Raw genomic sequence first — 18,019 nt, 5'->3', positions numbered from 1 at the left:
GCTGCCCAGTGCCCAGTGCCATCAACTTTCGACTCCATGATGCAGCGATTCAACAGCGGGCGGCCCGAGCTCTTTGCATGTCTTGGCCCGGCGTTGCGAGCTGTGAGCCGCCGTCGACTTTTCTATACCGACCCATCTACTTCTGTAACTACCTTATACCACTCTCTAGGTGGACGCCATCTTGAACGCGCCTGTACTCTGCGCTGTTTGGTCTTGTCCTCTTTGTGCTCTTTCCTGGTCTTTGCGCATCTATCTCCGCCCTCAATCTCTCGGCGCAACTTGTAGGACCAGCTCGCGCGCCTCTCCACGACCTTGACGATTCGACGACTATACAAAAGTAGTTCCTTCAGTCCCGCCGAGCACCCTCGAGGGTCGCTCACCACCCACCGCCCATCATGTCCATCACCTCGAATATGAGCATGTACTCGCTCACCCTGCAACCTGCTGGAGTCATCACGCATGCTATTGTCGGCAACTTCGTCGCAAGCAGGCCGAAAGAGCAGCAAGTCATCCTGGCTCAGGGGGAGAGACTGAGTCTGTTGACCATTGACAAGGACACCGACCAGATCCGCACCATCCTCACGCACAACGCCTTTGGCATCCTACGCAACCTGTCATCCTGCAGGGTCCCCGGTACCCCTCGCGACCTGATCATCGTATCCTCCGACTCTGGACGTGTCTCCCTCCTCCAGTATGACGACGAGAAGAACCGCTTCGAACGCGTCCACCTTGAGACTTTCGGCAAGTCTGGCATCCGTCGCACCATCCCTGGCCAATACCTCGCGTCTGACCCACGCGGTCGATGCTGCATGTTCGCCTCTGTCGAGAAGAACAAGGTCGTCTACATTCTGAATCGCAACTCGGAACAGCAGGTCACAATCTCATCGCCTCAAGAAGTCAACCGCCCGCAGACCTTGACCTTCGACATTTGCCCTGTCGACACAAACTTCCAGAATCCCGTCTTCGCTGCCCTCGAGGTCGACTACACAGACAGCGATCAGGACCCGACAAACGAGTCCTACGATATTCGCGAGAAGCTTCTCGTCTACTACCGTGTCGATCTCGGCCTCAACCATGTTGTCCGCGAGTGGGCCGACGCTGTCGACTATTCAGCAAACAAGCTGTTCCCCGTCCCCGGTGGTGCTGACGGTCCCAGCGGTGTCGTCGTCTGTTCTCTGGGAAAAATCACTTATAGACATCCCATGCAGGAGCCTCACACGCTGGTCATTCCTCGTCGCAGGGGTGGTCTTGAGAACCCCGATCGCGAGAGACGCATTGTTGCTGGTGTCGTACATCGTTTCAAGGCTGGCTTCTTCCATCTCCTGCAAACTGAAGACGGTGACTTGTTCAAGCTTACCATGGATCTTGTCGAGGACGATCAAGGCCGTAAGACTGGCGAGGTTGGAAGTATCGAGCTACGCTATTTCGACACCTTCCCTATTGCCTCGACCATGTGCATCCTGAAATCTGGTTACCTCTTCGTCGCAGCAGAAAATGGCGACAGTCACTTCTATCGCTTCCTCAACCTAGGCATGAACATCGACCCTCTTACCGACAGCACCTCCCAGGAAATATCTTACTTCTTCCCTCACGACTACGACAATGTTGACCAATCAGCAACCGTCGCCAGTATGCATCCTCAACGCAAGACTGTGGTACAGGACATTACCGGTGGTGATGATTGGAAGATTTATAGCACAGCTGGAACCGGTACTCGCAGTTCTTTCAAGGTCGTCAGCCATGGCCTGAGCGTTAGCGAACAGACTCGCGCCGAACTGCCCGATCAGCCCAACAATCTTTGGGTTGTCTCGGATGATCGTTTCTCGGAGGCGGACAAATACATTGTCCTTGGTTTCCGCGATGCCACACTTTTCTTGGAAGTTGGTGAGAATACCCACGAAGTTTCCGATCACGGTCTGCACAAGGAAGTCACCACTATCCACATGGGTCTCATGGGTGACACTGGTATTCTGCAAGTCTGGGACAGAGGCTTCCGTTTCTATACTGGTCCCGATAGCCCGCAAGAAGATTGGAGGTGCCCAGCGCATCGTACTATCATCAAAGCCACGAATAATCACCAACAGTTGTGTCTAGCGCTCAGCTCTGGCGAGCTTCTGTACTTTGAGGTCTCACAGGACGGCAGGAGAATCCAAGAGTATGAGCAAGGTGCCGATGTCTTGACTGTTTCAGGTGTGGTTCAAGCCATGAGTATGGGTGATGTTCCTGAGGGTCGTGTCAGAGCACCGTTCCTCGTTGTTGGGTGCGACGATTCGACTATTCGTGTCTACTCTCTTGACCCTGGTGGTGAGATGCTCAAGTCCCAGTCCATCCAGTCGCTTACATCGCCTCCTCGATCTATCGAAATCTTGCCAATGGAAGACTCGACAGGTATGACCAACTTCGTCCACGTTGGCCTCTTCTCTGGTCTCTACCTACGTGCAGTCTTGGACGAGGTCACTGGCGAACTTGGCGATGTACGCTCACGCTTCTTGGGTGCTGACGAGGCCAAGCTTTACCCAGTCGCCGTCAACGATAGTCCTGCTGTGCTTGCTTGCGGCGCCAAGACTTTCCTCTCATATCCCCATCCCGAAACCAAGGAGCTGCTACTGACCCCTCTTGACTACCACTCTTTCAACTGCGCAAGCATGTTGAGGTCTAGAGTGGCTGGCCGCAAGGGACAAACATCAGTCAGGCAGTCGATCGTTGCACTACGTGGTGCAGAAATCTTCGTCTTCAGCATCGGAGACACTTCTAACAACATTCTCACAAAATCGATCCCGCTCAAACACACTCCTCGCGATTTCTGTAGGCACCCAGAATACCGCTACTTCTCAGTCATTCAATCAGATCAAAACGTACTTAGCAAGCAGGCTAGGGAAACACTTCTTGCTGACCCGACAAGATCAGAAGAAGATAAGAAGCAGATGGGTCCAAGTGAGCAGTTCGGCTGGCCACGAGGTCCCGGTTGGGCGTCGTGTATTCAGGTGGTTGACCCGACAGCTGAAGATGAGAAAGACGGCGTTGCATACACAGTCGACCTTGATTCGAATGAGGCTGCTTTGTGTTGTGATATGGTAGCCTTTGAGAACCAAGACGGTGAAGTCTTTTTGCTTGTTGGTACCGGAAAGAACATCCCATCTGGTGCGCCGACACCAAGCTCGCCCAAACCTACTGGTTCGGTACATGTATATCGAGTGTTGGATCCAGGTAACGAGCTTGAGCTGATTCACAAGACGGATTTCGAGAAGCCGGTTCGTGCGCTCATGCCCTTCCAGGGTCGTCTTGCGCTCGCTGTTGGAAACGAGGTATTCATCTACGATCTGGGTATGAAGGCTTTGTTACGTAAGGCCCGCTGTCGCACACCTGGCACTCAGATCATCGGTATGAAGACACAAGGCTCACGTATTGTTGTCGGTGATGTGCAAGAGTCGGTTTGCTACATCGTCTACAATCACAAGGACAACAAACTCACACCATTTGCCGATGACGTAATTGCTCGTTGGACAACTTGCTTCACCATGCTCGACTACGATACTGTCGCTGGTGGAGACAAGTTCGGAAATGTGTGGGCTGTACGCTGTCCGAAATCTGCATCTGACGAAGCGGACGAACCTGGAGCAGCGTCATTCCTCGCGAACGAGAAGGCATATCTTGGTGGTACTCCTCACCGTCTCGCTCTGCAATTCCACGACTTTGTACAAGACATCCCTATGTCGATGCAGAAGACAACTTTGGTACCCGGCGGTCAAGAAGTGATCTTCTGGGCTGGTCTTCAAGGGACTCTGGGTGTCTTTGTGCCCTTCATGGACAGAGAAGACGTGGATTTCTTTGGCAGCCTGGAGCAACATCTGCGCACTGAGGACGCACCGATATGTGGACGTGATCATCTGATGTACAGAAGTTACTACATTCCCGTCAAGGGATGTATTGATGGTGACCTCTGCGAGAGATACTTCTTGCTGAGCAGAGATAAGAAGGAGAGGATCGCTGGTGACTTGGACCGTACTGTCAGAGAGGTGGAGAAGAAGATTGGTGAGATGAGAACGAGAGTAGCATTCTAAGAGATCCTTAGTACAAATAGAATATGATATCCAGTGCAACATTGTGTTGCATGACAAGTTAGCATCATGTGCGGAGCTTTAGTGTCTGTGAACAAGCAGTTTTTTGTGTGAACAAACGCGTCTTATACGCGTGCGATCGCCGCTTGATATGGCGTCATGGTATCGAGACAGGGTGTTCCCATTTTCCACCGACCACGATGTAAATACACAATCAGCGGTTGGGCCACGCCAACTACATTGTCATAGCCATGTCTGAGAGTACCCTCATGTATAGGTTGTCTCGAGTATAGATCCGAGTGTCTGCGGGCGGGATCTGAGTTGATGAGTTTGGGTTTTCCCGGATTTCAAGTTCAGAAGATTACGAGCTGTCCTGCTGCAGCGGTATTGAAGCATTGTCAGCAGTTTTGAATCAGCTCTCGAGGTCCCAGGGCTCTAATTTTTCTCGAAATGGTAGCTTCTCACGTGTATCAGGACCATCGTTATTAGTCTCCACTTACGCTGGACACTTGCCACACTTTAAGAGGATCTTATGCTGCCTATCGATGGCAATGTACACATATCCAGGGTCACACCGCTTGCACGGTACTTGGCGGTCAGTTGTCGGGGCAACAAATGCGCCAAATTTGTCTTCTTGCCATCTTGGTACACGACAAAGACGACGGTGTATCACCACTGCGACGAGATGCTCGAAAGACTTCCGGTTGAAGTGATTCGACTGGTATTTAAACAACTTGCGACGACTCCAGACCTCATTCACTACGACAATGTCGAGCAGAATACATACCACCGCAACAGCTGGAAAGCCCTTGCCCAGCTTTGCAAAGTCTCACGACAAATAAAAAGTATCGCCGAGCCTTTGCTATATCAGAACTATGCAAGACCTGACTCTACTTCGAATCCTGTGGCACACTACTCTTTCCGGAAATTCCTCACCACGGTACTTAGACGACCGGAACTCTTGAAACATGTTTGCTCACTCTACATTGGTGCTTGGCGACACTATCCTGAGCGAGAGCTGCAGCATGCTGCGAAGAGTAAATTTCCTGCCTGCACCGCTCGCGTTTGCGATACGCACTTTTCACCGGAGTTGCACAGTCTTTACAGCAAGTACGCCAATGTCTCGATCCTTGGCGACGAGTGGAAAGAAGCACTCGATGCCGGTGAAGAAGCTGCAGAAATCGCTCTCTTGATGAGCTTAACGCCGAACCTAGAGCGAATCGAGTTTTCCATGCCACACCTGAGTCTAAATCTTACACATGCCTCTCCAAGATACTTCTGGCCAAGACTACTCGCAGCTTCGGCCGGATGGGACCCCTCTAAGCACTTTCACCGATTGGACTGTATCATGGTTCATAAAAGAAATCTGATACCAACACTACCAGAATCTGCCGAGTATGGTTTTGAGATCGATCCATTCTTACCATTCATTGGTCTTCCCAAACTAAAGGTCTTCTGGGTTGAGAGCGACAACTACGGCTCATACCGGAAGCTCTCAGAAGAGTATCCTCTGAATGAAGAGGAGTCGCATCTTACCGACCTTACACTCGGATTATCCTACATTCATCCGATGAAGTTGATGCAGATTCTGAAACGCTGTACCAAATTAGAAGCATTTGTTTGCGACTTCCAGCCAGAACTCATTTACATACCAGGTTTCTCGTGGAACACCATTGGAGAAGCACTGGAAGGCAGTCGTCAAACGCTTGAAGAGCTCACACTGGGTGCTGATATGTCCTCTCAACTAGCTACCGAGGAATTCACCGGCTCCGAAGGCACCTGTGTGTCGATCGGATCACTCAAGAAGTTTACCTCGCTCAAAAAGCTTGATGTCCTGCAAACTACTCTCTTGGGATTTGAGAACATGATTGATGAGATGAACTTGGTTGTACCTGCATCACCCTTTAGAGACATGTTGCCAAGCAGTCTTGAGAGTATCACCATTGATATATGCACTCTGACTATCGTGCCCTATTTGGAGAGCATGTTGGCCAAGCTTAGGCAAAACTTCCCATATCTTCAAGAGATGCGGCTGAGTGATATTGATTTGATGGAGTTCGACACGAATAATTGTACAGGACAGCAGTTCGAGGTATTGATGCAAGGTCGAAGAGACCGCGTAAACCTTCTGAAAGCGGGGTTCGTCCAAGCAGGTGTCAAGTTGCGGTGAGCTGGACAGGTCACGTCCTCCACCGAAGAAATGGATGATGCTACATACGACTTTCGAGCGAAAGTTAGAGTTGCTGGCAACTCATGTATTACCCACTATACATGCACGACTGTCGATCAAAGTGGGGCTTATGACTAGACAGCTTTCACTTCTGCACATGAGGTTGAGCGATGTCCTTCTTGCTCTCGAGATTTTGTTGATCGTTGACTTCGACTGTCAACTCAAACACCGAGTTCATACTTTGATCACGAAATGATGGGATTCGACAATAGAGATGTTCTTGTGCGACCCGCCAAAGATCTCGAGGAAGCGATGGATCTATGGTGGCCATTGATGACATCTCTAGGCTGGGTGAATCCCTTCCTGTTCCTGTGCTGTGAAAGAAGCAAAGAGTCTGACTGTCAACTATCTCCAGAACCGCTCCTTTCATGATCTGGAGTCGTACATTTCGGCATCGCGTTCTCGAGGTTTGCTTGTTGCGGTTCCTGGCGGATGTAATGAACCCGTGGGGCACTGCATGCCAACACTGTACGACAACTTAACTGGTTGGGTCACACTGTTTGGTATGAACCCCCCATCTCTCAAACTTTTAGTCTTCTGCTAATGACATATAGTTGTGCAACCAAAATGCCAAGGGAAAGGTTATGGGAGCGCTCTGTTTGAGGCAGTGTTGCAAGAGTTCAAAAGCAAAAACACTTCCATCATCGGATTGGATGCAGTGGTTGAACAAAAGACTACTTACGAACGTCGAGGATTTGTTGAATCTCCGCTCGGCAAACTTCGCTGTATGTCTTGGAACACATCAACCAATATTGATCATGGCACATCACATGACCCTGACACGAACCTGCGACTGATCGACATCAAGGATGTCCCATACCACCTGCTCGCAGAAAGCGATCTCGATCATACAGGATTCAAACGCAACCGACTTTGGGGCGAAAAGTTTTTCAGCAGATCAGATGTGTTCGGGCTGGCTCTGTTAGGTGGAGAAGGTGCCACGAAAACCGCTGACATCCGTGCTTGGACGGTTGTGCGTGAGGTTCCTCAAGGATATCGCTTAGGTCCGGTGTACGCAACAGACCAAGAGTCTGCACGTAGGATTGTCCTTGCTTCGATGGAGCACGCCATGGGAAGGATTGAAAATACCTCAACCAACTCGGTAATATCGTGCCCCAGAGTGGAAGATCCGAGAGCCCATACAATAACGGCTGAGATCTGGGATGGCAATCCTCATGCGGTAGAGCTTTTCGAAAAGCTGGGGTGGAGCTCAGTCGGTGTGGATTACCATCGTATGTGGTTCAAAGGAAAAGCTACACCACAACAGGATAAAGGCGGGTTAGCACACTCAGGCATGTACGCCATTTTTGACGCTGCCATCGGTTGATGGGTATATCATAAGCGATATCGTCGACTCAATCTGCGACAGTGGGCGGTTTCTCGTACCTTGCACAGGACCTTGGCCTCGATATGGAGACAACAGTACTCCCACAAGCACGAGGGACACCAGAATAGATTCAATACAAACTGGAATAGTCGTATCAGGATGGCTCAACAAGACGATCCTGCACGATCATTACCTCGCCTCAGTGAGAATTGCATTGTGAAGGGCGTCATTGTCTTACTCGACTGCTCGCGATAGGACGAATATCTCCGTCGTGAGCAACGGGGATTGCGGAGCTCAATCCTACGCCCGTACAGTAGTGTGCCTGTTCCTGCAGCGGGACAAGAGGCGAAGTGTTTGGACGGTGGAGCAGGAGCCAATAGTCTTGGGATCTGCAGGTTCGTTATTGCTGCGATGACGCATCATCATAACGATCGACATGTGATTTTGCTCGTTCCTTGCCGCAGCACGAGTGATCGGAGCATGAGGGTTGCACGACAAGAAACAATAAACTAACGTTTTTGCCAAGCTTTATGGCATGGCTGGGTTGACAGCACGGGATTCGGGAGATCTGCCACATGCTGCGGCAGGGCGTGCCTGCTTCTCTCGACTTCACCTCGTGCCTGGCACCATCAATTCTATCAGCCATATACTTTTTTGACATACACGTAATAGACGCCTCTCACGCCTTGCGTTTCTGTTATTCGTTGCGTCTGTTTCAACCGTCGTCTTGCGGCGCATCACGATTGTGTGATGGCGGGTGTGGGATTACGAGTGTCTTGCCCGTCTCAATCTGAAAGCTGCAACGTTCCAGTAGAAATTTATCGATTTGGCAACGGTCTCCATCTTTAGCAACCAGAACCTCAACGGTAAGTCAACTGTTTCCAAGGTAAATAACCAGCTCTCGAGAGGTTGGTAAAAACAGCAAACCTTCTTTGCTGGAGCGACTGACGACCAGCGACCTGTATATAACCAGCCCTCAGCAACCAACAAGCCACTTCTTTCTTCTCATCCACGATTACTTTCGCTCATCGACTACCCACTCTCGTTCAAGGGGACTCTTGTGTTTGTATACCTAATAATTCGGACTAACTACAACACACGACAACAATCATAATGCCTTCGTTCATCTCTGCAGCCGTCGCTGCTCTGTCGCTTTCGAGCTTCGCCTCCGCCAACGTGGCCTACCGCCGCCAGGAGAGCTTCCCCATGACCAACAGCTCGAGCAGCTCTAGCCAGCTGTCTTCCAGCAGTGCCTCTGTCCCTATCGGTACTGGCAGCTCCAGCATTATCAGCTCCAGCACTGCTGGTGCCGGTTCCGGCCCTGGCTCAAGCGCCAACTCTACCGCCACCTCTACTGGCGGTGTCTCTTCCACTGGCTCCAGCGCATCTTCCACTGCTACTGGTGCCTCTCCTTCGGTCATCTCCATTGGAGGTGTTACCTTCGCTCTTGAGGTCGACGTCACCTACTCTGGTGTCCAGATCGCTCTTGACATCGTTCTCTCCAAGAGAGCCGACAACACTCTCCCCGAGTGCCTTTCCACTTGTGCTGCCAACACCCAGTGTGTCGGTACCGCATTCAACTCCAACACTGAGACCTGCACTTTCTTCAGCTCCATCGATGCAAACTCGAAAGTTGCAGCCCCCGGTACCACCTTCGCCACTGTCGTTGGCCGTAACAACGGTACCAACCCCACCAACGGCACCACCTCCACCGGAGCTACCTTCCCCACTGGTGCTGCCAACAGCACTTCTACCGGAGCTACTTTCCCTACTACCACCAACAACGGCACTTCCGTGACCGCCACCCCCAACAACCCTGGAACCAACGGCACCTTCCCCGATGCCGAGTCCATCATCTGCCCTCAGTACAACGACCAAGTTCTCCAGAACAACGATGGCACCGAGTACCTCATCAACTGCGGCCTCAACATTGAGGGTACCGTCCTCTCTTCCCGCAAGGCCCGCATGATCAGACGTCAGTCCACCTTCGGCAACGACTGGATCATTGACTGCATTGACTCTTGCACTGCTCTTGGCAACTGCGTTGGTACCGTCTACAACCGTGTCCAGGGGACTTGCACTTTCTACAGCAACATCGAGTCTCTTTTCGCTGATGCCAACACCGATGCTGCCATCATCGTCAACGAGACCCCTGATGCCACTCCCATTGTCTCCACCTTGACCGTCACCGATGCCGGTGTCACCCAGACCATCACCACCACTCCCCTGACCACCAGCACCGTCTACTCGACCACCACCAAGACCATTCAGTCTTGCGCCCCTGGTGTTCCTTGCGTTGCTGCCACCGTCACTGAGGTTGTTGTTGCCTATACCACCGTCTGCCCCGTTTCTGCCATTCCTACTGGTGGCGCTGGTGCCGGTGCTGTCATCACCAAGACTGTCTGCACTGCCTGCCAATACGTTCCTTCGGTCGTCACTGTTTACCAGTGCCCTACTGCTGGTCCCGGTGCTGGCAAGCCTACTGCCGTTACCACCAAGACCGTCCAGGTCCCCGTCCTGAACGGACCCGGTGCCAACGGCTACACCACCTCGACTGTTTACTCAACCGAGGAGCATGTCACCACCACTTGCGGTGCCAACGGATGCAACAAGGCCACCGTTACCGCTGTCGTCTCTCTCTACACCACCGTCTGCCCCATCAGCTCCGGTGTTGGCCAGCCCGGCACCGTCGTTGTTCCCGGAACCACCGTTCCTGCCTCGACCAAGCCTGCTGAGACCGTTCCCGCCACCGTCGAGAATGGAACCACCAAGCCCGCCGAGACCATTCCTGCCACTCTTGTTCCCGGTACCACCAAGGCATCCAGCACCGTTGTCAAGTACACTCCTACTACCAGCGGCGTTGTTACCTTCACTGGTGCCGCTACCAAGAACGGTATGGGCTTCGCTGCCGCCATGGCTGGTGTCGCCGCCCTTATCCTTTAAATTTGAGGATCTCATTTCACGATGCCTTTGATGCGTCTGGCACACATCACTCTCCTTAACGCCGACCCCCAAATACTTCAACTCTTCTTGATGCTCTCTTGAGAGCTCTGATGGCCACATTGGATCGTAGTAGATCCAAAGCCTTGTAATACCCTAACCATTTATTTCCTTTTGTCATATGTAAACTATACTTGGAGGATGAAAGGAAGTTTGGGATGCAATACCCCCCTGATATGTTCCCATTTAGAATAGTGTGCGACCGAGATCTGCAGAATCTCTGAAGAATAGAAATCGAAAAATGACATTCTTACACAACAATTCTTTAATCATGCACTGTGATCAGTAGTTGCTCTTGCCCATTCTGTCAGGAAGTTGTGATCAAGAAGCTGCGTCTTCAATCAGCATCAGAGAAAGTCGTGACCTCCAAACAAGTTTGAGTTTTTGACTGCACGCCTGTAGGCAGCGAGATCCATATTGTTACATCAAGTGCTTGCATACTCTTCTCTCCCGGTGTGTCAACTTCTTCTCATTGTGGTGACTGTGACCAAAAGTCTACTCAAGTTATTGGATGCCGACAAATGCGCAACAACTATCACCCACCACGGTCACTTTGGCAGTCGCGATATAAACACGCCTCCCCCGGTTTGGAACTCTGTCACACCCCTATTCATCGATCTTGAAGTCAGAGTAAAGACGAGCTGTAGCACGGTACATTCATATGCTAGATTGACAAGGCTACCGCAGGGAGTCGAGCAAAATAGATGTCTCGATGTCATCGCCCCAAGTTCGAGGAATCATCGTGCCTTGGGCCAGCCACATGTGACAGTGTTTCGCACGTGGGGAGGCAACCTGAATGCACCTTCTTCAATCTATCCTTCATGTCGAGCATCCCACAAGTATCTTGACCGTCCTCAGCCTTCGACACAGCATCACTATCTCATCAATTTTATTCATCACGACATGTCTTTGAGATGGTCTGTTCAATTCGGAGAATTCAATCTCCTCATTCGCTGTGAGAAGTGTGATGTAGAGTGCCGTCAGAGCGATTGGACCCTCCACGTTACCGTCTGTGAGCATCTCGAGAGAGCTGGAAAGCGCCCTTCCAATTCGCATCACCGTATAATCGCATTCTCTCCCAGTGCCAGCGCTCCTTCGTTCTTGTGGGTCGATGACAGAGATGGCTCACTCATCCAAGGACAAGATTCTCGCGCTTGCACATGCAATGCTGAATACAGCAAAGAGGACTTCAAGTTCTGGCTACTCGACGACAGTACCGCACCAATCTCCATCATGTGGTATGAACAGCCCGGCCAAGAGAAGACCGAGTCATACCAGACAATCTACACAACTTCTGGACAGAGGTAGTACCCGCTGCACGCGAATGGTCCACTCTTTGCCAACGCATACGAAACCCGAGACGGCGTGAGGGTTATTGTGGACTTCGATATGCAACGCGTGCGGATGCACATCGATTTTCTGAAGGCTCTTGTAAACAAGGGAGGAGATGTCACATCAAGAGGGTTTCCTGCGGAAGACATGGTCGATGCCATCGTGGTGTTGTGCCAGGGCGAGTACATGCATACCCGTTATCCATTCACGGATGTCAGGATCCACAAAAACCACGCTGTGTTTGCCGAAGGAGCGACCTCGCCAATTTTCAAAAGCCTCGTCCAAATGAACTTTACCTCAACGATCCTGCAGACTCCTGAACTAGGAGACGACCATATGACCAACTACCCTGCAACCATGCTACATTTGTCCTTGGATGTCGAGCAGGGAGAGATCGCGGATGACCGCTGGCTTGGCAGAGTCGGTAATGTTCTTGTCGTCGTGCAGAAACATGGGAGTTGGCCAATGGACTTTTTGCTGGTCGTCATATGCTCGTAGTGTGTGCAGGACCTCTTGCAATACTACATAATTGCGTTCAGAAATGTTAATCCACGAGTGGATTCTGGATGTGGCGATACGGCTATGGCTCAGGCCGCCTCCCGTCGCGTTGACGCCAGGAGGAAACTCGCTCGTGAAAGAATGATCACCCGAGTCACGATCAAAAGCCTCACTGCGTACATCGACAGGTGGAAAGTCAAAAGCAACGACAAGAGATGGGACATGTTGCATGATCTTTGTTCAGGAGATGCTTTCATGTTTTCGAGGGGCAAGGACAAGATAGATGCCGCGATTGGTCTCGTAACGATTGGAGCGGGCTGGCCTTTTGATGGGCTCTTCTTGAAGGATGTGTTCTGCTGAATTCGCTCACTGCCACTTAGCGTTACATGCCCCTGAGAATCAAATCACATTTATTTCAGGATTGGTCTGCGTTCATTCTCCCTTTTCGGAGCTGTCTCAAGGCAGAATGTCCTTGGGAACCTTACCGCTGATCAAGGAGATGTGTCATTTTGTTGACTCCCCGTGTGGGCGATCGTGACCTACAAAGCGACTGTGCCTTTCCAAAGCCACAGCCCACTGTCGCGCTCCACCATCGGAGAGGGTGATGGGAGTAACATAGATCAGCGCATAACGAGTTGGCTCGGGTCCGCTCGCTGTCAAGCAACAAGTCTCGCATTGCACAAACCTCTGACTTCAAGCTGTCAAATGTTGTTCAACAATTAAGCCTGCCAAGATGACTTCGAGTAATGTCAGACGTATGTCGTATCACTACCATTTAGACGTAGATACAAGGCTCGACTTGATTATTTCCTTGTAACTACTACTTTGTAGCGGCCTCACGCTCCGCCAACATCTTCGCCATACGTTCTGCTTCGAGTTTGAAACGAAGTTGGCACCACTGTGAGAGGATCAGCAAATCACTAGTACCTTCAAGTATAGTTTACTCACATCACCACAGCTGATTGGATCGTACTTGGGAGGGTTCTCAGGACTCGTGCATGTCGGAATGACACCTTCCACACAGTTGAAGTTAAGACCTAATCATGTCAGCTTCTAGTCGAATTTGGCTTCTTTGGTTAGAGGCTTACCAAAGAAGAAGGGCATAGAGACTCTCTCGACAGGGGCACGATTGTACACTCTGTGCACCGTACTCTTGAAAAAGTCGTTCGAAAGCCTCATCATGAAATCGCCAATGTTGACGACAAAAGTGCCAGGTCTTGGTTTCGCCTTGATCCACTGGCCGTCCTTTGTCAAGACCTGCAGACCACCGACTTCATCTTGCCAGAGCAGGGTAAACAGCTGAAGATCGGTGTGCGAGCCCAAGCCTACTGAATTGGCAGCTGTCTCCTCGGCCGTGGTGACAGGGTAGTAGTTCATCACGCCATCAGCACCAGGGAATGTGGTTCTCGAGTCAAAGTAGTCTTCGGGCAGATCCAGACTCAGCGCGAAGACCTTGACCAGTTGTCTAGCAAGTTGTAGGCAGGATTTCCAATAAGTCAATACATCTGATTTGAAGTTAGGGAGGTGAGATGTTCCCTGCCAGACAAAGTCTTCGCCTCGGATCCATGGCTGCACTTCTTCTGGTAGAGAAGATAGAGGTTGGGGATGATCAGGATCGTTCTCGGGGTGATAACGCCAGCTGAAACTCTCCTTTACGTCGACAGATTCTGTACGGGAGATATTCGTGCTACGAGGAGCCTTCCAGCCATTGTAGTATTTGGACTTGTCTTGAGAGACTTGGTCTTTGGCTTTTGTATCTTGGTTGACGAAACTAGACATGGGGTCAGTATGCGGTTAGATGGTGCTAGCAAGATTTACGCACGTGAGAAATTGGGATTTTGCTTTCGCGATAATTTCTTCTTCGATGCCGTGATTCTTGATGTAGAAGAAACCCATGTTTGTGCCAGCGTTACGAACAGCTTTGGCGATCTCTTTGCGACTCTCAAGGCTGCTGAAGAGACCGGCGAGGTCGACTACGGGCACTTCTTCCTCTGTGGCATCGCGAGGCTCAGCCTTCAAGACATCACGGAACACTGGACCGTAGGCAGTGTGTAGCTCGAGCTTGTAGCTCGTAGGAGCTTCGGTCACAGTTGTGGTAGACATTGCTATGCGTGGTGGGACGATGTTGATCGTGGAGTGTGGTCATGGATTTTGTACAGTGCTAGCGACCCAGTGCATCTTTTGGGCTCATCGGAAAGCGGCGACTGCCCTATCAGTGAAATCGACAGAGTACGGTCACAGATATTTGATGCTTGATCATCTTATCATGCCAAGTCAATACATGGTCAAGGAGGTGGTCAGCGGCAAAGAGCAGCGAAGAAATCGTGGAGAGCGAGGGGAAAGATAGGCGATCATGTCTCGAGGCCAAAAATCGTGACCGAGACGCGACAGCCGAGTCAACAACCTCTCTCAACTCATCTCCTTCATGGAGCACCACAGTTGGACAATCAATTTTGACATCCTGCCGCGAGTCATCACATATTTCGCCGCTATTAGGCACTCAATTGTACAACAACAAGGAGAGATAAGCAATGCCCTGCCCGCTCTCGCCCGCGGGCCGTCTGTTATCTCGCCAAGGTGTCAAGGAGGACGAACTCGCTTCATCTCCTTGGCTGTGAGGAGACTTTGGACGAAGTAACGATCTCAAACAGCGTCTCTCGTCAAGATATGGTAATTTATCGCTCGCCGTTAGAACAGTGAAGAGATGAACTCAGGCAAGTCAGAGGCATGGTTGGACTCTCGAGACCTCGCATGTTCAACCGTGTTGGACAAACAATATCCGCAAATGGCTGCGACTACTAGGTGGTCTACCGATCGGCCTTGCCTATCTGTAACTATGCTGTGCCAAACTCTCGGCACTCACATCTTCAACCGGTTCGAGCGATAGGCGTTTTGTCTCGAATGCTGCTCTTTTCGGATTAAAGATAAGAGAAGCGAGGGCTGAATGCCGACATGGATGGTCGGAATGTCTATTAATTGATTCGCGTGCCTTGTGCAGATTGATGTTATTCACAGCTCTTGTTTTTGTTTGTCGTCTCTATATTTCGACATGTCAGGACTTGTGAACAGACTACGCAATGGCATCCCTAAGCCTCATCTTCGTGCAGCAGGCACCGAGGAGGTCAAAGGACATGACATCTGGCTCGACAATGACGATATCAGGTGCGGCATATCTAACAGAGAGCGGATGAAATTCTTGCTAAACAACAATTAGACCACTCAAGCTCGCTGATCGAACATGGGGTATGCCAGCGTACCTCACGTTCTGGTTCAGTGCAGTAGCCACCGTCTCGAATTGGTATGCAGCATCGTCAGCCCAAGCTCTCGGCTTGAGCATGTGGGAGTCTGTCGCAACTGCTCTAGGAGGACAGATCCTGATCGCCATCGTGATTGTGTTTAATGGCCGCGCTGGAGCGAAGTACCACGTCGGTTTCCCAGTCTTGAACAGAGCGGCTTTCGGAGTCTTTGGTGCCTGGTGGCCAACTTTCAATCGTGCTGTGATGGCCATTGTCTGGAACGGAGTCAACGGAGTAGGTGAAAACACAAAGTGCTTCGACCCAACTCTTGCTAACGCTGCTGAAGGTCCAAGGAGGTCAATGTATCTACGTGATGCTCCACGCTCTGACACCGAAGATCGCCGATCTCAGGAACATCATGGGAGAGGGCTCATCTATTGGCTCAGGCGAATTCATAGGATGCATAATTTTCTGGCTCATCACCTGCCTCTTCCTCGTTATTCCAGTGCCCAAGATGCGAGGGCTAATATACGCCAAGCTCTTCGTCTTCGTCGTCTCAGCAATTGCCATGTGCGCATGGACCCTGACAAAAGCTGGTGGTGTTGGAGCTATTGCACACCAAGGAGGCACGGCAACTGGATCCGAGAGAAAGTGGCTACTCGTCCGCTTCTTCTTTCTGGGTGCGGCAAACTGTGCGACTTTCGCATCCAACGCAGCTGATTTCCAACGTTATGCTCGTAGACCCAACGATGTAATCCTGGGAAACCTTGCTGGATTCCCCCTGAGTAACTTCATTGTTTGCATTGTCGGTAACCTCGTGGCATCGGCGTCTCAAGCGATCTACGGCGAGGTCATCTGGAACCCCCTCACCTTCCTCGACATGCTTCAGACCACTGAATACAGTTCTGCGAATCGTGCAGGCTGCTTTTTCATCGCCGCTTGCTTTGGTTACTCGGCCATCTTCTCGTCGATCTTTGAGAACTCTCTACCCGCCGGAAACGATATTGCTGCACTTTTCCCCAAGTACCTCACAGTACGTAAAGGTTTCTTCATCTGTGCCGCTGTCTCCTTCGTCATCAATCCCTGGTATCTCCTTGGCTCAGCAGGAGTCTTCATCTCTTTCCTCGCCTCGTACCAAATCTTTCTCTCCGCAATCACCGGCATTCTTCTCTGCCACTACTACATCATCTCTCGTGGCTACCTGAAGATCGATGATCTCTACACCAGCGACAAGGATGGCGTATACCACTACTTCCACGGTTGGAACTGGCGTGCGTACGTGGCGTATGTTGTCGGCATCGCCCCGAATTTCTACGGCTTCCTCAATAACATGGGAGTTTCGGCACCTGCAGGCGTCACAAAAGCTTACTATTTCGCCTACGAGATCGGATTGATCCTGAGCTTTGGTGTGTACTGGGCATGTTGCTACTTCTCCCCGCCGGCGTTGGTCATGCCGTTGAGTGAATGGCACGAGCCGAAGGACTATGTGAGACCAGAGGAGAGGGCCGAGGTGCTTGAAGGAATGCCATCAGAGACTTGGGGCGATAATGTGGACGGTGTTTCCAAGATCGTTCAAGAGGATGTCAAGGAGCTTAGATAGGAGGATACTAGATTCCGTCGCGCTTGTAATTTAACGTTTTCCAGTTTGGCGAAGCTTCCGTGTATAGTGAAAAGATATGTCGACGACACGATGTAGTCTGGGAAGCGCCACGCCGTTTCCCTCTCTCCTTGGAAATTGTTGCGCTTTGATACAGCCACTAGAAACATCACGCCTCAGATAGTGTGGTTAGCCTAAGTAGCGGCGAAGGAGTAGACTTGGGCAAGGTTGGTGTGTGCTCAACTGGCGTTTTGGGCAGCGTTATGGACCGCGCATATGAGCTTGAGCCAGATGGCTCGTTGCACATCTGCAGAGAAGGTGCTGACCGCAATGAGATATGTCCCGAATAGCTTCGTAATCAATCGGGCTTTCTCAGATTTCTGTGCTGTGAAGGGTCGACCTTGTACTCTCGTAAAGTGGCAAGGTGAACCGGGATGTGCTCGCAAAGATTTACACAACTACGCGAACCACCACAGAAATTTGATCTCGAGCTACCTATGCGAGGTTCGAAGACGGAGAGAATCTGAGAACGCAGTTTCGGTGAGAAGAGATGAGAAAGTCCTCTTGCGAAGATTTGGTGTGGACCGAACCGTCCTCGCAAACGTTGACATCTCCTCTTGGACCACCACCAAGATGTGACCATTAGTGATCGCCTTGCGAGGATCAAAATCAGGAGAATTTGAGTATGTAGTCACGACAAGAATAGTCTGTAAGTTACTCTCGCAAAGAGTCAAGGTGGAC

General features: G+C 51.0%; 7 protein-coding genes across 7 annotated transcripts; 6 read left to right on the top strand and 1 right to left on the bottom strand.

Moving 5' to 3' along the window:
- Positions 1-132: 132 nt before the first annotated feature.
- AUEXF2481DRAFT_37893 (uncharacterized protein) lies at positions 133-4,137 on the top strand. The gene has a single exon (XM_013490430.1). It carries the CDS (start codon positions 396-398, stop codon positions 4,059-4,061), a length of 3,666 nt encoding a protein of 1,221 aa, XP_013345884.1. The 5' UTR covers positions 133-395; the 3' UTR covers positions 4,062-4,137.
- A 606-nt stretch (positions 4,138-4,743) lies between these two features.
- AUEXF2481DRAFT_3190 (uncharacterized protein) lies at positions 4,744-6,228 on the top strand (the record flags this gene model as incomplete). The annotated part of the gene is made up of 1 exon (XM_013490231.1): positions 4,744-6,228. The coding sequence occupies one exon, from the start codon at positions 4,744-4,746 to the stop codon at positions 6,226-6,228; it is 1,485 nt and encodes a 494-aa protein (XP_013345685.1).
- A 517-nt stretch (positions 6,229-6,745) lies between these two features.
- Positions 6,746-7,615, top strand: AUEXF2481DRAFT_27619 (uncharacterized protein; the record flags this gene model as incomplete). Its single annotated transcript, XM_013490337.1, has 2 exons — positions 6,746-6,791; positions 6,843-7,615. 2 exons carry the CDS (start codon positions 6,746-6,748, stop codon positions 7,613-7,615), a joined length of 819 nt encoding a protein of 272 aa, XP_013345791.1.
- A 1,959-nt stretch (positions 7,616-9,574) lies between these two features.
- On the top strand, positions 9,575-10,834 carry AUEXF2481DRAFT_37890 (uncharacterized protein). Its single transcript, XM_013490429.1, has one exon. The coding sequence runs from the start codon at positions 9,581-9,583 to the stop codon at positions 10,556-10,558; it is 978 nt and encodes a 325-aa protein (XP_013345883.1). The 5' UTR covers positions 9,575-9,580; the 3' UTR covers positions 10,559-10,834.
- A 1,170-nt stretch (positions 10,835-12,004) lies between these two features.
- AUEXF2481DRAFT_27617 (uncharacterized protein) lies at positions 12,005-12,805 on the top strand (the record flags this gene model as incomplete). The annotated part of the gene is made up of 3 exons (XM_013490336.1): positions 12,005-12,371; positions 12,395-12,446; positions 12,487-12,805. 3 exons carry the CDS (start codon positions 12,005-12,007, stop codon positions 12,803-12,805), a joined length of 738 nt encoding a protein of 245 aa, XP_013345790.1.
- Positions 12,806-13,265: 460 nt separating this feature from the next.
- Positions 13,266-14,901, bottom strand: AUEXF2481DRAFT_87137 (uncharacterized protein; the record flags this gene model as incomplete). The annotated part of the gene is made up of 4 exons (XM_013490544.1): positions 14,268-14,901; positions 13,534-14,216; positions 13,394-13,482; positions 13,266-13,343 (listed from the first exon to the last, which is right to left on the bottom strand). The coding sequence occupies exons 1-4, from the start codon at positions 14,546-14,548 to the stop codon at positions 13,266-13,268; spliced, it is 1,131 nt and encodes a 376-aa protein (XP_013345998.1). The 5' UTR covers positions 14,549-14,901.
- Positions 14,902-15,494: 593 nt separating this feature from the next.
- On the top strand, positions 15,495-17,281 carry AUEXF2481DRAFT_63572 (uncharacterized protein; the record flags this gene model as incomplete). Its single annotated transcript, XM_013490502.1, has 3 exons — positions 15,495-15,607; positions 15,660-15,975; positions 16,028-17,281. 3 exons carry the CDS (start codon positions 15,495-15,497, stop codon positions 17,279-17,281), a joined length of 1,683 nt encoding a protein of 560 aa, XP_013345956.1.
- Positions 17,282-18,019: the final 738 nt, after the last annotated feature.

This window comes from Aureobasidium subglaciale (assembly GCF_000721755.1).
Source record: "Aureobasidium subglaciale EXF-2481 unplaced genomic scaffold scaffold_5, whole genome shotgun sequence".
Classification (NCBI taxonomy): domain Eukaryota; kingdom Fungi; phylum Ascomycota; class Dothideomycetes; order Dothideales; family Saccotheciaceae; genus Aureobasidium; species Aureobasidium subglaciale.
This window is presented reverse-complemented; position numbering and strand designations above follow the sequence as displayed.

Bases quoted from the DNA above. Each gene is read 5' to 3' on its own strand.
- AUEXF2481DRAFT_37893 (XM_013490430.1), top strand. From the start codon at position 396: ATGTCCATCACCTCGAATATGAGCATGTACTCGCTCACCCTGCAACCT.
- AUEXF2481DRAFT_37890 (XM_013490429.1), top strand. From the start codon at position 9,581: ATGATCAGACGTCAGTCCACCTTCGGCAACGACTGGATCATTGACTGC.